A 22404-nucleotide genomic window follows, 5' to 3' on the forward strand; every position below is an offset into this window, starting at 1 on the left:
CAGGTTAAATGTAATAGTGGACTATATTATTAAAGTTCCACAAGAAAAATATACATTTTACTCTACGATTGACAATGAGGTTATTTAATTTGATCTCTCTCTGAAATTTCTGAACTCAAGTAGCATGGGAAGACCATAAACCATTTGAGGAAAATGTGGCTGAGGACTCAGATTACCCTTAAACTCAGTGTTCTAAACTGCATGGAATTTATGGTGTGTTATGGATATTTTAAAATAATGTGGAAATGCTTGTATTTAAATATTAAAGGCGTAATCCATAATTTGATTCAGCCCAAATGCCAGTGAGTTTCTTAGCCAATCGAAGCATTGGGGGCGGGTCTAAGACAAGCACAAACACCGTTCCCACTCACAGTGAAGGAGCAAGGTAGGGACATTGTATTTATTTATTTATTTATCATTCAGTTATGAACAATAGTCCCATTGAGATATAAATCTCTGTTTTATGGGAGCCCTAGCTAAGAAGTAAAGGCTAGATAGTCTGTGTAATGGATTATAAAGTCTGTAAAGTAGATAAGGCCTGTTTTTCTGTACTAGCTAGATAGTGTTAGCCTCAGTGGCTATTTAGGGTGTTCAAGGAACAGCTGTTGTTGCTCTACCAAAAATAGCTGCTGTAGATATGGACACTTATTCTGGAGAGTGGCTTGCATGCATATCAATAAATCAGACCGGTGCCAGAAATGATTGTACATCATAGTTTATTGGAAAATACAGCTTCTGTCAATGAGTCCAACATATTTGATGATAAATTTAAAACTACTGCCAAATAATAGTTAGGCATTGCTCTTTGCTAAGAAGCAATTTTGTTTTTTGACCATTTTGATTGAAAACAATCACAGTAAGGTACTTCATTTTTACCCAGAAATGATTTGATATTGATATAAAAACGGCTGCATTGGGCCTTTAAAACTACACTCAACCCAGACCTGCAATAAATGAATGCCAGTGTCTGGACAATACTAACATGCTGTCATGCATGCTATGTGTTTTTTTTCTGTCAGGAGGTGGCATGATGTCGTCAGACAGGGATAAAAGGGCTGTGTTTGGTAAAGGAATCGCGTTCGACCCCTGCCAGCTTCGAGACCCTTGGGAGAACAGAGCCCAGAAGATCAGTGAGAAGGGACAGCAGGAGAAGGAGGGGCAGGAAAATAGCGACCTGAATCGGTAAAAATCACAAAACAAATGTAATACACAGACAGACAGACAGACAGACAGAGGCACACACACACACACACACACACACACACACACACACACACACACACACACACACACACACACACACACACACACACACACACACACACACACACACACACACACACACACACACACACACACACACATACATACATACATACATACATACATACATACATACATACATACATACATACATACATACATACATACATACATACATACATAGGGGTTGTTGAGGTCTGGTCTGTTTTGTGGTCTGTCTCTAATTCTCTCCCCATCCTCAACTCTATTCTTGATCATCTCCTCAATAATGGTATGGTGTTGTTTTTTTTCTAATTCGCTATGGTTCTGTGTGTTCATCCGTAGGCTTATTAAAGAGCGGCACATTCGACTGATGGCATTGGAGAAGAAAGGAAAGGGCAGAAATATGGTGTATTGTCCTCTACTGAAACGGTTTAAGCTTGATCCTCCACTAGATGCAGCCCCGCCCCCACCTCCACCCCCACCCACTCCCAAGAAATCACCACGACGGGTGAAGATAGAGATCCCCAAGCCAGTGGAGAAGAAGCCCACCCCACCTAAACCATCACCTCCTCCTCTGCCCAAAGTCATTCTCTCATACAAAGACTTACAAAGACGATCTGAGGGAAAATGGTGGAGGGGTATTAGGGATAGAGAACTACCGAATGGTCCAAGTGAATGGTCAAAGCCCTTTAAGTGTCGACCACTGCAGTTCAGTAGAATCCTTTACGACCAAACAATGTCCTGGCAGCGGGGATGGCAAACGTTCAGCCGGGAAAAAAGCAACAAACTACTGAAAGTTAAACCTTTGGATGACAAAGTTGACCTTAAAGAGTGGAAGGATTCTTGGAAGATGTCCAGGCCTTTACCCAAGCAGCACACAGAAAACAGGGGCATTACAGAAAAAGTAAAGGCTTTCAGAGAGTGGCAGAATCGCTTGGCAATCAGCAGAAATAGAACATCTACGGCAGTGGAGAAGAAAGGAAAGAGCAGGGACATGTCTAACTTCAGGTCTAAAGTGGCACCTCCATCAACTATACAGAAATCTGAGCCACCAACTCATGAGAAAAAACATGAACCACTCCTTCAGCTGAGGAAGGAGAGCTCTGAGGAAAATAAGCCCTCCGCACCCAAGAGCGCAAAGCCCCCAGCCCCACAACCCAAGGAGAAGAAGCTGCTTGCCATAAAACCGTCACCTCCTCAGGATGACACAGTAAATCTTCCATGGTGGAAGAAAGTTTGTAGGACGTCCAAGCCTTCACTCAAGCAGCACACAGAGAATCAGATGATTGCAGAAACTGTTAAGACAGGGACGGGCGATGACATGTCTGACTCCAGAAAAATTGTGATGAGCCTTGACAATGATGCTGACATTGAAGCAGCACATTTGGAGACCAGGTTGGGGGACCAGGTTTGGAGGCCAAGTTTGGAGGCCAGGTTTGGAGTCCATGCTAAGGTGGTACCTCCACCCACACCACCCACAAAGACACGTGAACCACCCAAGAAATCGCAATTTGATGCCCCCCAAAAAACTCAGGCTTCATCGGACATACTTGATGTCAATAAATGGTCAGAAGCCTGGAGGACTCAACCACTGTTGTTGAACATTAAAGAACAAGTATCTCTGGAGGCTTGGGAGCAGGAATGGCCAGAGTTCACAGAGGAACAAAGTGATAAACGACTGAATGCTAAGCCTTTGGATGACAATGTAAATCTTACAGAATGGGGGGATGCTTGGAAGACGCCCAAACCTTTAGCCAAGCAGCACACTGAGGACTTGACGGTTACAGAGACAGTAAAGCCCAAAGCCTTGACAGGTTGGAGAGAGGCAAGGAGGCTCTCTGGTGACAGTGTTCAAGATAATCCTCCAAGTCTGAAGGATTGGCGTGACTCGTGGAGTTTCTGCCAAGAACATCGCTGGTGGAAGGTTTCTATGGACTCCCAGATGTCAAAACAACTTTTTTCCCATCTAAGGAAAAGGGGTGGAGGGCTTTTTTTGTTTTGTTTTTTGTTTTTGTTTCTTTGTTTTCTTGGACACAATACGGACTGGGGACAATAGGACTTAATTACCATGACAGCCATGAAGCAAGCAAACAAATAAACAACACAACACATTTAGGTTAAGACATGAAAACGATGACAACCATGCATTATAACCTAATTAACTTAAAGTAACTTTTTAAAGACCAAACTCGAAGAAAACTGTTAACAGTATGTGATGGGACATGCGAGGAAAGGAAAGGAGAGGAAAGTAAAGGGAAGGAAAATAAGGCTGGTAAAAAGCAAGATGTTATGGCAAGGATTTTGTAAAGTGTATGTATGCAGATGGGATAGGCTGGGGGAGATTGTGGGCTGAGGGCCCTTGGGTAATGTTTTTGTCAGCAGATAAACTTTAGAAAATATGGTGGATAAATGAAGAAGTCTTATTCAGGCCATTTACCATTGAAGAAAATGGTCACAGTTCCGGTCTACTTATTAAGGAGTGGCTCTCGGGTCTGGTAAAATTAGTTAATTGACTGTACTGTATATGAACCAGAAAAAATGAAGGAGTGAGATGTTTCGCTTCCTCCTCCGTCTCTGACTGTAGGCAGTTCCTACTCCCATCATGACCCAAACTGACAGAGCTGCACTAGTTGACTTCAAGAAACCTGAAGAAGCTTCCTTTTCAGATATGTAGTGTTTGATATTAGCAAATGTGGGACACCTTTTAATTTTAAGTGGGCAAGGATGTGACAGGGTATAGCTGATATTGTTGAGTTAATTAACATAGTCATGTTACATGCCTCCTATTGGTCTGTTCGAACTGATTCTTTGTGTTTTGTCTTAATTGATTGCAGGTGTGACTGCGGAGCATGCGTCTCCTCCTGTTATCTTAAAATGGCTGCATTTCCTGCCAACCAGGAAGAGGAAAAAAGAGCCGCTGCTACCTCCAAGTCCCCAGACTAGCTCTAGCCTATGGACTGAACTCCCAATCACAGTTGAAAATAATTATATCTAGTCTCTGTGTTTATTGTGAAATTCTGAGTATATCTTGTCGGATCAGTGTCTGTGAGGACTTGGAGACAGTCAGCAAAGGTAATTCTTGTTTTTTTGTGTGTTTGTGGGCTTGGCTATTCCATGCATGTAGCACTTTAAAGTCTTTCAGACATTTTTGAGAGTTATGAATGCATTTTTTGTTACACTTAATACAGTTTGCTGTGCGTGCACTATAGATGGGTTAGCTGATAACGTCACAAATGATTCGTACGTTTTCAATGGTGATTTCTGGATGGCCAGACAGCTTCCAACAATGACAAACTGCCTGTGGGGAATCGTAAGTGACTAGTTTCATATTGTTCTTGATATGTGTTTTGACTGATTTCATGTCAATGCTAATATGGCAAATTTGCTAGCTATCAAACCAACAATAGCAATGTATTTGAGACAAGTGCTCATTGTGTAACTATGTTTTCAATAAATATTGACATGTCAATTATATTTACTCAATCTAAGCCAACTGTTTGTTTTGCCCCATAGTGCTGCATGTGCTGGTTGCGAAACAACCAACCTGTCTATAGTTGCTGTGCTTTGAGAAACTTTTACTAGCCTTAATTGAATATTGCATTTAAACACAAGTCTTACATGAATTCCCTGTTGTACTAGACACACAACTGTAACCTTGAAATAACTAAATATTGCTTGTAATAACATTAAAGCGGGGCTGAACTTGCCGATTCCACCTGGGATTTTTCGTTACTCATTAAGAAATTAGATTTGTTACTTGGAGTTGTGGTTCAATGTGGGTGTGTTATTTTTGTACCTCTTCAGTCACTGCCCCAAACAGGCCACCGTACCGACTGGCTTATCAACTGTGCGATGCAGCATGTCAACGTGATTGGTCAGGGAAGCCTCGCGCGTACTGGATTTCTTGCATTCTAGATGTAGCTTTCTTTAATGAAAATGGTTTGTGATGCTAATGTTCGCTCACAAATGTGAGGATGTTTGCAAGCCAATGCTGTTTCAAAAAACAAACATGTATATTCTTTCAAAATAACATTTGTGACAATCTTAAACGTGTATATACAGTAGGGTAAAAAAGTATTTAGTCAGCCACCAATTGTGCAAGTTCTCCCACTTAAAAAGATGAGGCCTGTAATTTTCATCATAGGTACACTTCAACTATGACAGACAAAATGAGGAACAAATCCAGAAAATCACATTGTAGGATTTTTTAAAATGAATTTATTTGCAAATTATGGTGGAAAATAAGTATTTGGTCAATAACAAGTTTCTCAATACTTTTATATACCCTTTGTTGGCAATGACACTGGTCAAACGTTCTGGAAGTCTTCACAAGGTTTTCACATACTGTTGCTGGTATTTTGGCCCATTCCTCCATGCAGATCTCCTCTAGAGCAGTGATGTTTTGGGGCTGTTGCTGGGCAACATGGACTTTCAACTCCCTCCAAAGATTTTCTATGGGGTTGAGATCTGGAGACTGTCTAGGCCACTCCAGGACCTTGAAATGCTTCTCACGAAGCCACTCCTTCGTTGCCCGGGCGGTGTGTTTGGGATCATTGTCATGCTGAAAGACCCAGCCACGTTTCATCTTCAATGCCCTTGCTGATGGTAGGCTTTGTTACTTGGTCCCAGCTCTCTGCAGGTCATTCACTAGGTCCCCCCGTGTGGTTCTGGGATTTTTGCTCACCGTTCTTGTGATCATTTTGACCCCACGGGGTGAGATCTTGTGTGGAGCCCCAGATCGAGGGAGATTATCAGTGGTCTTGTATGTCTTCCATTACCTAATAATTGCTCCCACAGTTGATGTCTTCAAACCAAGCTGCTTGCCTATTGCAGATTCAGTCTTCCCAGCCTGGTGCAGGTCTACAATTTTGTTTCTGGTGTCCTTTGACAGCTCTTTGGTCTTGGCCATAGTGGAGTTTGAGGTTGTGGACAGGTGTCTTTTATACTGATAACAAGTTCAAACAGGTGCCATTAATACAGGTAACAAGTGGAGCACAGAGGAGCCTCTTAAAGAAGTTACAGGTCTGTGAGAGCCAGAAATCTTGCTTGTAGGTGACCAAATACTTATTTTCCACCATAATTTGCAAATTAATTAAAAATCCTACAATGTAATTTTCAGGATTTTATTTTTTTTCTTATTTTGTCTGTCATTGTTGAAGTGTACCTATGATAAATTACAGGCCTCATCTTTAAGTGGGAGAACTTGCACAATTGGTGGCTGACTAAATACTTTTTTGCCCCACTGTATTGTCTAAACAAGTCCAAGGTGTTGTGTGCTAATGGTTAGTTCGGCTGTCTGTAAATAAATGGGTAAGTTGATCCTGGTGAGTGATTGGATAGCGTGAACTGCAGCACACTGGGCAGCTGTTATCCGGAGGATTTGATTACTGCCAGTCGTGATTAGACTGCCATGCAGTGAGCCAATGGGGGCAAGATTTAAATCACAACCCAACCCTCATGTTAAGTTTTGACATCCTCCGTAACACATCTCACACAACTCTGTTTTGGCATATATATTCACTTGATGACCAATTATCCTATTTACCGATTTGGTAAATTTTGGTACTGGAATAAATGTTTCTGACTGAAATCGATGCCACAGTTCATTTTCAACCAGAGAAGTGGGTTCTGGCGCTCAGTTGCACTTTAAATATTTGTTAATTCAATTAAAATAAATTTTGTGATACTACTGTGCAGTGCGCTTTCTGTGATTCAGTACTAATTTCAAGTGTGTTTTTTCACTGCTCTATTCTTAATTTTTTGGGGCTTGAGGACCTTCCCTCTGTTACCTTTTTAAAACAAAATAATCACGTGTTAAATGGTGTAGTCAGCAGGAGCAGCTATCTATATGTATCACACTCAAAATATATGGAACATATGTGAATATTCTTTTGATCATAATGTTTGAAAAAAAAAAAACTATGGAAGAGACTTTAGACAAGACAACATGTATTAATGTCAATTGAAAAATGTATGCCTTGTTTGGCAAATCTGTCCTGAAAGTTCTGACGAGGTTGTTCACTGGGATATGAATGTCTACTGGGCCACTTCTCCCATGAACGGCACACCACATGGACTCAAAGTTGGAGTGTTTTAGGGAACCCAGGATAAGTAGTGAGCACTTGTCATAGTGACGACATGACAAAAGCATCCAATCCTGTAAAAATAGATCAGTCACCGTGGTTTAAATAGAGCACAGAGCCATCCAGACCTGACAGAGACATATAAGCCATTTTTATCCAAGAGACATTGATTTTTATAACATATAGTGGATTACAGAATGAAGGAGTTTACTCTACAAATATCAGTATTGTGGTTATTTAAGGCCCCTGAACTCAATGCTTTTGCAACTTGAAATACAATACCAGTTTGTAGCATGGGAAGAGCTAAGAATATTAGGGAAAATAATGGAAGTGCGATTTGAGGTTATTATTTAAACAAATACATTCAATTTCACTTCTCCTGAATTTTGAAATATCCTTTCTCTTCAGCATCATAGGCTACAGAACTCATGGCATGGCCTTATGATATTTAACATGTCTCTTTCAGTGGAACTGTTTGTCTTCGTAATGAATCTACAGTGTGTATATACCACAACCTGGGATTGGATTCATCCCATGACTGAAGCTTCAGTTTCTCAGCCAATTATAGCACAGGGGGTGAGTCAGTTTGGCAAGTCACACAGACCAGAAATGGTGCGCTGTACACACAGTAATGGAGCAAGGGAGGAAGATTTATATATCTATCGTTCTTTATCCAGACCAGTGACATTGGGAAAATAATCTCTTTTTTTCACAGGAGCCCTGGCCAAGAAGTAAGAGCTAGCTAGTCTTTGTTTTGGGTCATAAAGTTAGTGAAATTCAAAACTAGTTATTTTGTGTTATTCCAACTAGCTAACTTGTATTAGCCTTAGTGGCTGTTTATGGTGTCCATGGAACAGCTGTTGCTCTCCCAAGAATAGCTGCATATTTTATGGGCACTTACATGGGCTTTTACACTGCACTTTGACTGTAAAAACATACTTGATACATGTAGAGCTTTAATGGTAGTTTTTATTCCTGTATTATTGTTTGCACTGGGTAGACATGTCTTTTTTGGAACTTATACGAGCCTTAATATTTATGTAATTCATACCATTGTCTGGGCTACACTAAAATGATGTTATACACGCAATGTGTTTTCCTATCAGGAGGTGGCATGATGTCGTCAGACAGGGATAAAGGGACAGTGTACGACAACTTCCAGCTCAGGAACCAATGGGAGAACAGAGCTAAGCAGTTCAGTCAGAAGGGACAACTGGAAAAGGAGAGACAAGGAAAGAGTGCCTTGAATGGGTAAGACTGAACATACGACTCACATGAACCTTTCTCAAAATTAAATTTTATTCCAAAAAGTGAACTCTCACTTCAAAGTACATTGACTATATTCATGGTTTGGATTCAAATGCATATTTCTTAAGAATGTGTGGCATCATATCCTTATCCACTCTTTCTTAAAGCATGTCAATCTTTGAATGCCCAGGGACCTATAGGAACAGCTTTGTCAGTCATAACACCTTGACAATGCGTGTGCAATTAAGCAATAAGGCCTGAGGGGGTGTGGTATATGGCCAATATACCACGACTAAGGGCTGTTCATAAGCAAGACGCAACGTGGAGTGCCTGGATATAGGCCTTAGCTGTGGTATATTGGCCATTTACCGCAAACCTCTGAGGTGCCTGATTGCTATTATACACTGCTTAACAACGTAATTAGAGCAGTATAAATTAATGTTTTGTCATACCCATTAATATACGGTCTGATGTACCACGGCTGTCAGCCAATCAGCATTTAGGGTTTGAACCAACCAGTTTAACACTGCAATGCATTACAACAGTTCATGCTGGATTTGATTTTTAAAAAACAATTTAATTGTTTTTAAAAAGTGACTATTGAATAACAACCTACAGTATAAGGGCAGTTTAATATTAGTGTGTTATTATTTAAAAAATGTACCCTGCTGTGGTGCTGTCTTCCACAGGCTTTACAAAAAGTGGCAGTCTCGCCTGGCGAACACAAATGGAACCCCTACGGCAGCGGAGAAGAAAGGAAAGGGCAGCAACATATCTGACTTCAGAAAGGTTGCGGTGATCCCAGACATTGATGCTGACATCGAAAGAGCCATGTTTAAGGTGGTACCACCACCAAAGATTCCCAAACCTGCTCCATCCCCACCACCCAAAAAGAAACCACCCAAGAGGGCAAAGCCCCAAGTTCTCAAACCAGCCGGAGGCTGGGATGAGTCATGGAAGAGCCTGAAGCCCCCAGAGCAGGAAGTCCAACCTGAGGAAAAATGGTGGAGGGATTTGAAGCCAGATAGATACCTACCTCTCAGTGAATGGGCAAGGCCCTTCAAGTGTCGACCACTGTTATTCAGTTTCATCCTTCACCAGCAAACAGAGTGGTGGCAGCGAGGATGGCCAGTGTTCAGCTGGGAACAAAGCAACAAACTATTGAAAGCTAAGCCTTTGGATGTCGAAGTAAACCTTCTAGGGTGGGAGGACGCTTGGAAGACATCCACATATTTATCCAAGCAACACATTGAGAACCAGATGATTACAGAAACAGTACAGCTCAAAGCCTTCTTCCCAGGCTGGACAGAATCTTGGAAGGTCGCAGGTGAAAATGTCCAAAACAGTGGCCGATATCTGAGGGATTGGCACGAGTCCTGGAGTTTGTGCCAAGAACACCACTGGTACAAGGCCCCCATAGACTCCCGGTTGATGTCAAAACATGTGTTGTCCGATGAGTTGTTGATCTCTCAGCTTGATGAGGATATCCCATCTTCATCAGATTGGATAGAGTCCTGGAAATCTGTGAAATCTCAGCCCCAGTACCAAGAGTCCCAGTCAGAGCCCAAAGGGACTGAATTAAAGGTAGAAATGTCCCATGTGCCACTGCATTTCCAGTTCCACAAGCTTAACACACCTTTCTCAAACTGGCACGAGTCTTGGAAAGTGTCAACTGCAAATAATGAAGCAATTGAAGATGGATGGAAAGGTTCCTGGAAGATATGTAGTCAGCATCAAAATGACACAAATGCCCAAAGAGATGTTGTGTTTTTCTCAAATAAGTACAAGACCCAAAGGTTCCGGGGTGTTGACAGCATGCCTCAGAGTGAATGGTCTAAATCCTGGAAGACCCCCATGCGTCCCCAACATACTTTCTTGCCAGGTTGGAAAGAATCTTGGAAACAAAACAGCAATCCATATTGGAAGGATTGGCATGAGTCCTGGAGTTTGTGCCAAGAACATCACTGTTGCAAGTCCTTTATGGACTTCCAGTATTGCCATCATGCTATGATGATGTCAAAATGCTTGCTGACCAATGAGCTGTTGAGCTCCCAGCTTGATGAGGAAATCCCATCTTCATACGAGTGGATTGTGTCCTGGAAATCTGTGAAACCTTATCCTCAGTCCCAGTCAGATTCAGAAGAAACTGAATCAGAGTTGGAAATGTCCCACTGCATCTTCAGTTCTACAAGCTTAACACACCTTTCTCAAACTGGCATGAGTCTTGGAAAGTGTCAACTGCACAAGCTGTAGCAGGTAAAGATGAACAACATCCTTCAACAGAATGGGCGGATTCCTGGAAGATATCTTGGACGAACCTAAAGAGAAATGACTTAAAACCCCAAAGGGATGTTGTATTTTTCTCAAGGCATAAGACTGAATGTGTTTTGAGTGTTGACTGTATGATCCAGAATGAATGGTCTGAATGCTGGAAGACCATCAAGCCTACCCAATACACTACGACACAGGAGGAGGAGGAAAAAGATGGCCGTTCTGATTCCTCTAAACATTTGTCACATCTAATAGAGATTCCTTTGAATGATTGGGCAGAATCATGGAGGTTCAAGCCAGAAGATGAGAGCCCCACCTCACCCAAGACGGCACAGCCCCTAGCCCCAAAACCAGAGGAGGAGATGCTGAAAGCCAGCACACCATCACATCCTCAGCCTTACAAATACAATCTTAACCAGGCAATCTGGGGTGATTCCTGGAAAATCCTAAAGCCCCCACAGAAGGAAGTCCCATCTGGAAAAAAATGGTGGAGGGTGTTTAAGCAGGACAGAAACCTACCTTTCAATGAATGGGCAAAGCCCTTCAAGTGTCGACCACTGCTATTCAGTCGCTTACTGCACACACAAACAACATCCTGGCAGCAGGGATGGCCAGCGTTCAGCCGGGAACAAAGCAACAAAATACTGAACGCTAAAGATTTGGATAACAAAGTAAACCTTCCAGAGTGGGAGGATGCATGGAAGACACTCAAGCCTTTACACAAGCAGCATACTGAGAACAAGATGATTACAGAAAGAGTACAGCCCGATGGCTTCTTGCCAGGTTGGACAGAATCTTGGAAGGTCGCAGGTAACAATGTTCAAAACAACAATCCATATCTGAAGGATTGGCAGGAGTCCTGGAGTTCTTGTCATGAACATCACTCATACAGGGCCTCTATAGACTCCCAGAATCGGCAGTATCTCCCTGTATCACTAAAACACAAGCTGTTCAAGGATCTGTTGATCTCCCAGCTTGATGAAAACATTACGTCCTCACCAGAAGGGGTAGAGTCCTGGAAATCTTTGAAAAATCAACCTCCGTCCCAGGCAGAGCCCGAAGAAATTGAATCAGAGATAGATATGCCTGATGTGCCACTGCATCTCCAGTTCCACAAGATTAACACACCTTTCTCAGACTGGCACCAGTCTTGGAAAGTGTTAACTGCAGAAAGTGAAGGCGAAAAACAACAGAGAGAATGGAATGGTTCCTGGAAGATATATTGTCCGTATCTGTCAAAAAACAACACAAAAGCCCAAAATGATTTTGTGTTTTTGTCCAATAAGCATAAGTCTTACAAGTGCCTGGGTGTCGATCATGCTGAAAACAGCATGCCTCAGAATGAATGGTCTGAATCTTGGAAGACAAAGCAGCACCAGCAGCAGTTGGAGGACTGGGCAGAGTCTTGGAGGTTATCTGTCGCCCCAGAATCCAACAACTCAGTATCACTGGACCGGTGGAAACAATCATGGAGACTCTCAAAACCAAATCACCCACATCCGCTTAACCAGGGCACAGAGCCTCTCATACACAACAGCCCCAAACACTACATGCAACTCCACGAGGTTGTACTGCCGCAAGCAGAATGGAGCAACTCCTGGCAGTACCTCAAGTCAGACACTCTGGATCCTAACACGAAGAAGGAAACAGACATACAGTAGAACATTATAACAAATGATCAGATATGTATTTGATCCTATACTATTTTTACTTCATGTCAATATACATACTTGTTAAATGTCTTATTACTGGACACATTAGAGTGAGACTAGCAGAATTATCTGCTGCAGGGAGGAGGTTGGGGTGGATGAAGTGTAGTTCGCATTGCTCTTGGAAACTTTAAATCTAACCTAAACTAATTATTTCTATTCTATTGACTGAAATGTTGTTTTCTACCTGCTGTTGTTGCTACTTCTATTGTTGCTGGTTGTCTTTGTGACTAAATTCATGCTTGATTGACAAACACTTTATCCATCTGGGATTAATAAATATAATTTAATTATCATATTAATTGCTAAAGTAACATCAATGTTGAAGGTTTCTCTCAAATTGCCAGAGCGTTCACCAGGACTGAACTGGGATCTTGTAACGATGTGCGCTGAGAGTTGGGAAGAAAGTTCAGGGAGTGAGTGTTTAAATAAATAAACACAACTTAATACAAAACAAAACACATGCACAGACATGACACTGGAACAGAAACAATGACACCTGGGAAAGGAACCCAAGGAGTGATGCATGTAGGGCAGGTAATCAAGGAGGTGATGGAGTCCAGGTGAGTCCGGTGCGATAACGAGCAGCCTGGTGACCTAGAGGCCGGAGAGGGAGCACACATGACAGATCTGAATTCAGGACAGCAACATTCTGTCCAAATGCAACCATTTAGACAGGACCACTGGGCTAAAGATGGACCAGCTCATCTGGCATTTGGGCAAACTTTTGGTGTTCACCTTTTGACCTTTTTTCTGTTCCAGGCTATTATTATTTAACACATCTTCATGTAACATGAGAGAACATTGAACATGTGTCATATGTAGTTCCATGGGAAAGCAGGGCATAATGACAAAACCAATCATCTGCACAGTGGTATAAAGTACTTACACTAAGTAAAAAATACTTAAGTACTACTTAAGATGTTTTTGGGGTATCTGTACTTTACTATTTCTATTTTTGACAACTTTTACTTCACTGCATTACTTTTGACATTTTCTATTAATGTATGACAATTGGGTACTTTTTCCACCACTGCAATGCATAAATAGATCACAGAGACACCCTAGGTTTAAAATGAATGGAATACGAATAGCCAGTCCTTAGCATCCACAGGAGGGTAATATCAAACATGTTAAGATTACCCAAATCATGATTTCAAACTAAACCAAACCATCAATACAGAGAAACTTTAGTGCCTTGGCGACTCTGGGCCATGGCTCTTAACCTCATCTTGATGGGCTGGAGTTCAACAACAACAGTGAAACATTTTATTTGACAAATGTCAATGTTTTATTATGGTTGTTTAATTTGCCTCTTACCACAATATGGCCTTTGCACATTGAAATATCATCAAAAGTTTGAAGCATGGGATGAGCTAAGCACATTAGGGGAAAATGGAGTTTATGAAAAATCAGATTGAGGTCTACAAACAAATAAATTAAATGTAATTCCTAAATTATAAAATGCATTTGTGCTCAGTATTGCAATTGTGTCAGTCTCTACAGGCAAAATAGGACTTTTGGCTTCATTTTATTTGCATAGTTTTATTTGGGTTACACTGTGTTCTAAACTGGATGCTTGCAAGTAGGCAATACAATATTTATACAGTCAGCTTCTGAAACTTTACAAAGTAATATGTAATACCTCATGGGTAAATCTGCATCATTCTGTTCCGCACAATTTCCACTTTTTCATTTCTTACCAAAACTTTTTACATGAGACCAGGTAATATAAAATCAGCAGCAATATGACTTTGAAAATTAAAAAGATGTGCTCTTGAACATTAAACTAACTGTAATGGAATTCATATGCAGGAGGATTGTGGGGTGGAAATAGGTTAAGTACATCTGGAAGAGTGAAGGAGGAAGAAGGCCACCGAGGGGAACTAGATAAAGCGTACAATATTCAGAGCCACCACTGTCACTTTGCATGTCTCACTGCAGTGTTCCCATAATGCACTTAGGGATTATGGAGGCTCACTTGAAGAGACGCCACATTTGATTTCATATGCACGCAGTAAAATGCACAGAACAGCGAGCAGAGCAGAGCAGGGCATCAAAAAGAAGAGACTGCTGATGGCTGCATAAAGAGGCTGGAGCAAAAGTTCAAGGGAGAAAAACTGGGAAATCATCCTGTGAAGTCCATATCCTGTGTCGCAGATGCTTGAAGGCATGCAACATAATGGGAGACAAATTGAAATCTCAATTTGACGTACAGTGCTCGATTGTATATTACTTAGATTTTTGTTGTTGAAGTTTTGAGGGAATTGGGAAGTAGGCTTTAAGATTAACTTCAGAGTTGTCTTTGGGATAGTTTGAGGACACCAAATAGTAAAACCTACAGTATGGGCTAAGAGACGACACACATGATAATGATGCTGATGAAGAAGAGGATTATGATAATGACAACAATGATGAAAAGGGTGATCATGTTGATGACGTCACTAACAGTAAAACCATTCGTCAGTCATATAGCCTGCATACGAGAGAAGGATCCAATGGGAGTGTAAGATGTGCTAAGAAGTGATAAGTTGCAATAATTATCACTTAGCAAGGGGTGTGAACTTTCAGCAACCCTGCATGCTCCAACATTCACCTGAGACTAATGGCCTGACGTTCAGGCCAGACGTACGCCAGCTGGCTGAGAGAGAGAGAGAGAGAGAGAGAGTGACAAAGAGTGAGAGCGAGGGAGAAAAAGGTGTGAGAGAGAGGATAAATGAAGCCTTACTCCACTGTCTTTCTCACCTACCTCTAATGAAATATTAGCAATCTCTAAGTCACAGATGCACAGTGAAGAAGTTACAAGACTGCTGCCTGCCCTGCATGCCTGCTAACACGCACATTCCCTTTTTAGGATCTAGCTGCCACTTTTCAAGCCAGAGGCTAAGCGAGTTGAGAAGAGTCCATGTCCCATATCGGTGGATCCAGTTATATGCCTCTATCCCAAATGAGTGGGAAAGACAGGCGCCGTCAAATTTGGTCAAAATGATTAATTAAATAAAACTGTGATAGGTGGTTTTATAAATTATTAGAATAAAAGCTTTGGCTTGCATGCACTATGGTCCCGGTAATCATGAACATGGTTAAGCAGGTGTAAATAGTCCTACTGTATCTAAACTAGGCTGTAAACAAGAAAAACATATGACAAACAGAAGCTTGGTCAACCTGACCTTTTGACATGTATCATTTTAAAATCAGAGAGGCGTAGAATCAAACAACCAGCACTGCTTATGACTTCATCAGCTATTCACAGTTCTCTGCTTCCTGTGATTGGCAACAACATAGAATTACGAAAGCCCCCATGAGGTTAATAATGTGATGAACAACTGAGAGGTAAAAATACCTCTGTTTCCATCCAGGGTTCAGAGACCCGTCCCCAGCAGGCAAGCAGAGAGGCCACACTGTGAGACTGAAGGATGTATCCACAGCTCTGAGGGTGTATCCACAGCTCTGAGGGTGTATCCACAGCTCTGAGGGTGTATCCACGGCCCTGAGGATGTATCCACGGCCCTGCGGACATATCCACAGCTGTGAGGATGTATCCACGGCCCTGAGGACGTATCCACAGCTCTGAGGGTGTATCCACGGCCCTGAGAACGTATCCACAGCTCTGAGGATGTATCCACGGCCCTGAGGACGTGTCCATGGCTCTGAGGATGTAGCCATGGCTCTGAGGATGTATCCACCACTCGGAGGACATATCTCCAGCTCTGAGGACATATCTCAAGCACTGAGGACATATCCATGGCTCTGAGGATATAGCCATGGCTCTGAGGATGTATCCACCACTCTGAGGACATATCTCCAGCTCTGAGGACATATCTCCAGCTCTGAGGACATATCTATGGCTCTGAGGACGTAGCAATGGCTCTGAGGACATAGCCACGGCTCTGAGGATGTATCTCTAGCTCTGAGGACATATCCACGTCTCTGAGGACGTATCCACCACTCCGAGGACGTAGCTACGGCTCTGAGGACGTAGCCACGGCTCTGAGGACGTAGCCACGGCTCTGAGGACGTAGCCACGGCTCTGAGGATGTATCTCCAGCTCTGAGGACGCAGCCATGGCTCTGAGGACGTAGCCACGGCTCTGAGGATGTATATCTAGCTCTGAGGACATATCCACGTCTCTGAGGACATATCCACCACTCTGAGGACGTAGCTACGGCTCTGAGGACGGATCTCCAGCTCTGAGGACGTAGCCATGGCTCTGAGGACGTACTCACGGCTCTGAGGACGTATCCATGGCTCTGAGGACGTATCCACCACTCCGAGGAAGTAGCTACGGCTCTAAGGACGTATCTCCAGCTCTGAGGACGTATCCACGGTTCTGAGGATGTATCCACGGCTCTAAGGACGTATCTCCAGCTCTGAGGACGTATCCACGGCTCTAAGGACGTATCTCCAGCTCTGAGGATGTATCCACGGCTCTAAGGACGTATCTCCAGCTCTGAGGACGTATCCACGGTTCTGAGGATGTATCCACGGTTCTGAGGACGTATCCATGGCTCTGAGGACGTATCCATGGCTCTGAGGAGGTATCCACGGCTCTGAGGACGTATCCATGGCTCTGAGGATGTATCCACGGCTCTGAGGACGTATCCACGGCTCTGAGGAGGTATCCACGGCTCTGAGGACGTATCCACGGCTCTGAGGACGTATCCACGGCTCTGAGGAGGTATCCACGGCTCTGAGGACGTATCCACGGCTCTGAGGACGTATCCACGGCTCTGAGGACGTGTCCACGGCTCTGAGGACGTATCCACGGCTCTGAGGAGGTATCCACGGCTCTGAGGACGTATCCACGGCTCTGAGGACGTATCCACGGCTCTGAGGAGGTATCCACGGCTCTGAGGACGTATCCACGGCTCTGAGGAGGTATCCACGGCTCTGAGGACGTATCCACGGCTCTGAGGACGTATCCACGGCTCTGAGGATGTGTCCACGGCTCTGAGGACGTATCCACGGCTCTGAGGAGGTATCCACGGCTCCGTGCCACTTTGGTGTGTATTTGCTGTTTGCTGTAGCATGCTCTACATTACCTTTTAATGGTGCAGTCATTCCACTCATTTGTTTGTGAATGTTATTGTCTTTCAATAAATTTGTTTAGAATTAGCATATTAAGGACAATGTCTCTCTAGTGATGATTTTAAACAATCTTTCCCTCTCTCACCTTCTTCCCTCTCTCTCTCCCTCTTTCTCTCTCACACTCTCTCTCCTTCCCCTTTCTCTTCTTCTTCCCTCCCTCTCTCCTTCCTTCCTCTCTCTCTCTCTCTCTCTCTCTCTCTCTCTCTCTCTCTCTCCTCCCCCCCCCCCCCCCTCTCTCTCTCTCTCTCTCTCTCTCTCTCTCTCTCTCTCCTAGCTAGCAATATGAAGACTGATAATAAGCGTGACTGTTTTGTCTTTCTGTCTCCCTGGTCTGAAGCTACAGGAGCTGTTTGTTAATGAGGCTAATCACCAGTCAGCTCTCTCCACAGGAGTCCTTCACTCCTGTGCTAACATAATTAGCCAGAGGAATACAAGCAAGCAAAAGCAGAATGCCAAGGACTTTCAGATTTATTGGTGTGATTTTTCCTTTGTTTCCTTTGTGATTATGATTCACGGCAGTGTGCATCTGTCAACAAACTATTTCCTGCTATGAATGGCCTTGCCAAACCTCACTTTCTGTTAGTTTTTGTTAGAGTACACATTTTTGAGGTTTGACTCCCAGGCCCATGGCAAACCTGAATGTCCTTGATCCTGTGCCTTAATTACATGAACACTATCCAGCTAAGAATGGTCTTGTCAAATGTTAGGCTCCCAGGCTCCCATTCCACATCTCAAAATGTTTGCACACGTTTCCATATCTTCACAGTGGATTACAGGGTATAAAAGGTTAGCTAATCCTGTTGCTTTCCAATGCTTTCTCAGGCTTGTCTAGATTTCTGGTATGAGAGGTTCTGTAAGTCACCTACACTCGGTGGTTCACTGCTATGAATAGCACAGAGTGGCCAGGGAGGCACAGAGGGTAGTACGCAAAAAGAACAAAACAAACCTCTCCAAACCATATTGCTTTTTCATAGAATAGGCAACGGTTCCATTTTAACAGAATGCAATATCTCAGTACGGTTAAAATGACATTACATGGAATGTCGTATATGAGATCCCGGTTTTCAATTATTTTTCTTTGATACCATTCCTACACTGCCAATTAAAAAGTCATAGTCAAGGTAATTTCATGAGGGTTGAGGAATCAGATTTGTTATTTTTTTCCTAAAATGAATTATAGTAAATAAATGAGTTTACACAACCATCAGAGTTCTGGTTGAAATGATAACAGTAACAGTGTCTGATGAATTGTAGGTGGATAGAGAGAGAGAGATATTAGATAGAGAAAAATAGTTATTAGATAGAGAAAGAGAGATTAGATAGAGAGAGACACATATTAGATAGATAGATAGATAGAGCGCCTTGCAAAAGTATTCATCCCCCTTGACATTTTCCTATTTTGTTGCATTAGAACCTGTAATTTAAATGTATATTTATTTGGATTTCATGTAATGGACATACAAAAATATTCCAAATTGGTGAAGTAAAATGAAAAAAAAAGACTTGTTTAAAAAAAAATGAAAAGTGGTGTGTGCACTTATATTCACCCCCTTTGCTATAAAGTCCCTAAATAAGATCTGGTGTAACCAGTTACCTTCAGAATTCACATAATTAGTTAAATAAAGTCCACCTGTGTGCAATCTAAGTGTTACGTGATCTGTCACATGATCTCAGTCTATATACACTTGTTCTGAAAGGCCCGAGAGCCTGCAACACCACTAAGCAAAAGGGCACCACCAAGCAAGCGGCACCATGAAGACCAAGGAGCTCTCCAAACAGGTCAGGGACAAAGTTGTGGAGAAGTACAGATCAGGATTGAGTTATAAAAAAATATCCCAAACTTTGAACATCCCACGGAGCACCATTAAATCTATTATAAAAAAATTGAAAGAATATGACACCACAACAAACCTGCCAAGAGAGTGTCGCCCACCAAAACTCACAGACCAGGCAAGGAGGACATTAATCAGAGAGGCAACAAAGAGACCAAAGATTACCCTGAAGGAGCTGCAAAGCTCCACAGCGGAGATTGGAGTATATGTCCATAGGACCACTTCAAGCAGTGCACTCCACACAGCTGGGCTTTACGGAAGAGTGGCGAGAAAAAAACCATTGCTTAAAGAAAAAAATAAGCAAACACATTTGGTGTTCACCAAAGGGCATGTGGGAGACTCCACAAACATATGGAAGAAGGTACTCTGGTCAGATGAGGCTAATATTGAGCTTTTTGGCCATCAAATGCTATAGCTGACGCAAACCCAACACTTCTCATCACCCCGAGAACCCCATCCCCACAGTGAAGAATGGTGGTGGCAGCATCATCATGTGGGAATGTTTTTCATTGGCTGGGACTGGGAAACTGGCCAGAATTGAAGGAATGATGGATGGCGCTAAATAAAAGGACATTTTTGAGAGAAACCTGTTTCAGTCTTCCAGAGATGTCTTGGAACGGCCTAGTCAAAGTCCAGACCTCAATCCAATTGAGAATCTGTGGTATGACTTAAAGATTGCTGTACACCAGCGTAACCCATCAAACTTGAAGGAGAAGGAGCAGTTTTGAAGAATGGGCAAAAATCCCTGTGGCTAGATGTGCCAAGCTTATAGAGACATACCCAAGAGACTTGCAGCTGTCATTGCTGCAAAAGGTGGCTCTGCAAAGTATTGACTTTTTATGGGGTGAATAGTTATGCACGCTCAAGTTTTCATTTTTTTGTCCTAGTTCTTGTTTGCTTCACAAGGAGAAATATTTTGCATCTTGAAAGTGGTAAGCATGTTGTGTAAATCAAATGATACAAACCCCCCCAAAATATATTTTAATTCCAGGTTGTAAGGCAACAAAATTGTAAAAATGCCAAGGGGGGTGAAAACATTCGTAAGACATTGTACATTGTAAAACTATGAAATAACACATATTGAATAATGTAGTAACCAACAAAATATATTTAATATTTGAGATTCTGTACAGTGGTGTCATTTCATGGGGCTCTGAATAATGTGTAGTGTTGCTGAGTTTTTTCTCCACCCATTCCATTGGCGGTCGAATCACATCACGTGCGCTTACTGCACTACAGAAAACTCACTAACCAAACAGCGCAGGGCATGCTGAATTAAAGGGAACTACACAAAAAAATCAAAGTTCCTTAGATTTTTCCCAGACCTCAAAAGTCATCCCCTGATGTGTTTTAAGCATGGTTGTAAATGGGATAAATCAGAAAAAACAGATTATAACAGTACATGGCCAAGATATTCAAATGTTCATAGATGACCAGCAGTGTCAAATAATACTAATCACAGTGGTTGTCGAGGGTGCAACAGGTCAGCACCTCAGGAGTAAATGTCAGTTGGCTTTTCATAGCTGATCATTAGAGTATCTCTACCGCTCCTGCTGTCTCTAGAGAGTTGAAAACAGCAGGTCTGGGACAGGTAGCACGTCCGGTGAACAGGTCAGGGTTCCATAGCCGCAGGCAGAACAGTTGACACTGGAGCAGCAGCACGGCCAGGTGGACTGGGGACAGCAAGGAGTTGCCAGGTAGTCATCAGAACAGGTTGTCCTGAGGCATGGTCCAAGGGCTCAGGTCCTCTGAGAGAAAGAAAGAGGGAAAAAGAAAGAAAAAGAGAGCGAATTAGAGAGAGCATACTTAAATTCACACAGGACACCTGATAAGACAGGAGAAATACTCCAGATATAACAGACTGACCCTAGCCCCCCGACGCATAAACTACTGCAGCATAAATACTGGAGGCTGAGACAGGAGTGGTCGGGCCAAAGCATAGCCCCCACACCACTAGAGGGATATCTTCCACCACCAACTTACCATCCTGAGACAAGGCAGAGTATAGCCCACAAAGATCTCCGCCACGGCACAAACCAAGGGGAGGGCGCCAACCCGAACAGGAAGATCACGTCAGTGACTCAACCCACTCAAGTGACACACCCCTCCTTGGGACGGCATGGAAGAGCACCAGTAAGCCAGTGACTCAGCCCCTGCAATAGGGTTAGAGGCAGAGAATCCTAGTGGAGAGCGGGGAAATGGCCAGGCAGAGACAGCAAGGGCGGTTTGTTGCTCCAGTGCCTTTCCGTTCACCTTCACACTCCTGGGCCAGACTACACTCAATCATAGGACCCACTGAAGAGATGAGTCTTCAATAAAGACTTAAAGGTTGAGACCGAGTCTGCGTCTCTCACATGGGTAGGCAAACCATTCCATAAAAATGGAGCTCTATAGGAGAAGCCCTGATTCCCATATGAATCTCTATTAGTTCTCTACCACTTCTCTGAACCACACCTTTCTCATTATGTACAAGTGATTATGGCCAATTACCTGAGGAGAATCGACCCCAGCAAATAAAACAAGAAAAAGAGTGTAGACTGACTTGTAGTGGACATACCTATAAGGGATCATTTACCCAATTTTTGGGGTGTGTTTGTTGAATAAGTACACCCAGTGGGCAAAACTGTTTGAAATTACGTTATTGGATTAGGTTAAGATGTTTAATATTGATCCCGATCAATTTGAAGGACCAGAATGAGTTCCTTAATTGAAATGTGTGGTATGATCTACTACTGAGAGTATGGTGTGTGCTTTGCACAGATCTGTGGTTGTCAGCGATGCTTTCTCAAATACACCGGTGACACAAAGTGATTAGTACAAAGTTGACAATTTGTATTAAAAGCAGAGATGAGGGGCTCAAATGTACTGCTGTTGACTGGAACGTCTTGTGCCTACCTTGTGAGTTCTGAGATTACACCATTACACCAG

At 42.8% G+C, this 22404-nt stretch overlaps 1 protein-coding gene across 1 annotated transcript; it reads left to right on the top strand.

Moving 5' to 3' along the window:
- The first annotated feature begins 333 nt into the window (after positions 1 to 333).
- Positions 334 to 14016, top strand: LOC109892381 (hepatoma-derived growth factor-related protein 2). The gene is made up of 6 exons (XM_020484876.2): positions 334 to 385; positions 1020 to 1182; positions 1588 to 4555; positions 7795 to 7904; positions 8435 to 8579; positions 9266 to 14016. Exons 2-3 carry the CDS (start codon positions 1028 to 1030, stop codon positions 3299 to 3301), a joined length of 1869 nt encoding a protein of 622 aa, XP_020340465.1. The 5' UTR covers positions 334 to 385; positions 1020 to 1027; the 3' UTR covers positions 3302 to 4555; positions 7795 to 7904; positions 8435 to 8579; positions 9266 to 14016.
- Positions 14017 to 22404: the final 8388 nt, after the last annotated feature.

Source organism: Oncorhynchus kisutch, linkage group LG6, assembly GCF_002021735.2.
Source record: "Oncorhynchus kisutch isolate 150728-3 linkage group LG6, Okis_V2, whole genome shotgun sequence".
Lineage (NCBI taxonomy): Eukaryota > Metazoa > Chordata > Actinopteri > Salmoniformes > Salmonidae > Oncorhynchus > Oncorhynchus kisutch.

Bases quoted from the DNA above. Each gene is read 5' to 3' on its own strand.
- LOC109892381 (XM_020484876.2), top strand. From the start codon at position 1,028: ATGATGTCGTCAGACAGGGATAAAAGGGCTGTGTTTGGTAAAGGAATC. The intron at 1,183-1,587 runs GTAAAAATCACA...GTTCATCCGTAG, and splicing joins GAAAATAGCGACCTGAATCG to GCTTATTAAAGAGCGGCACA.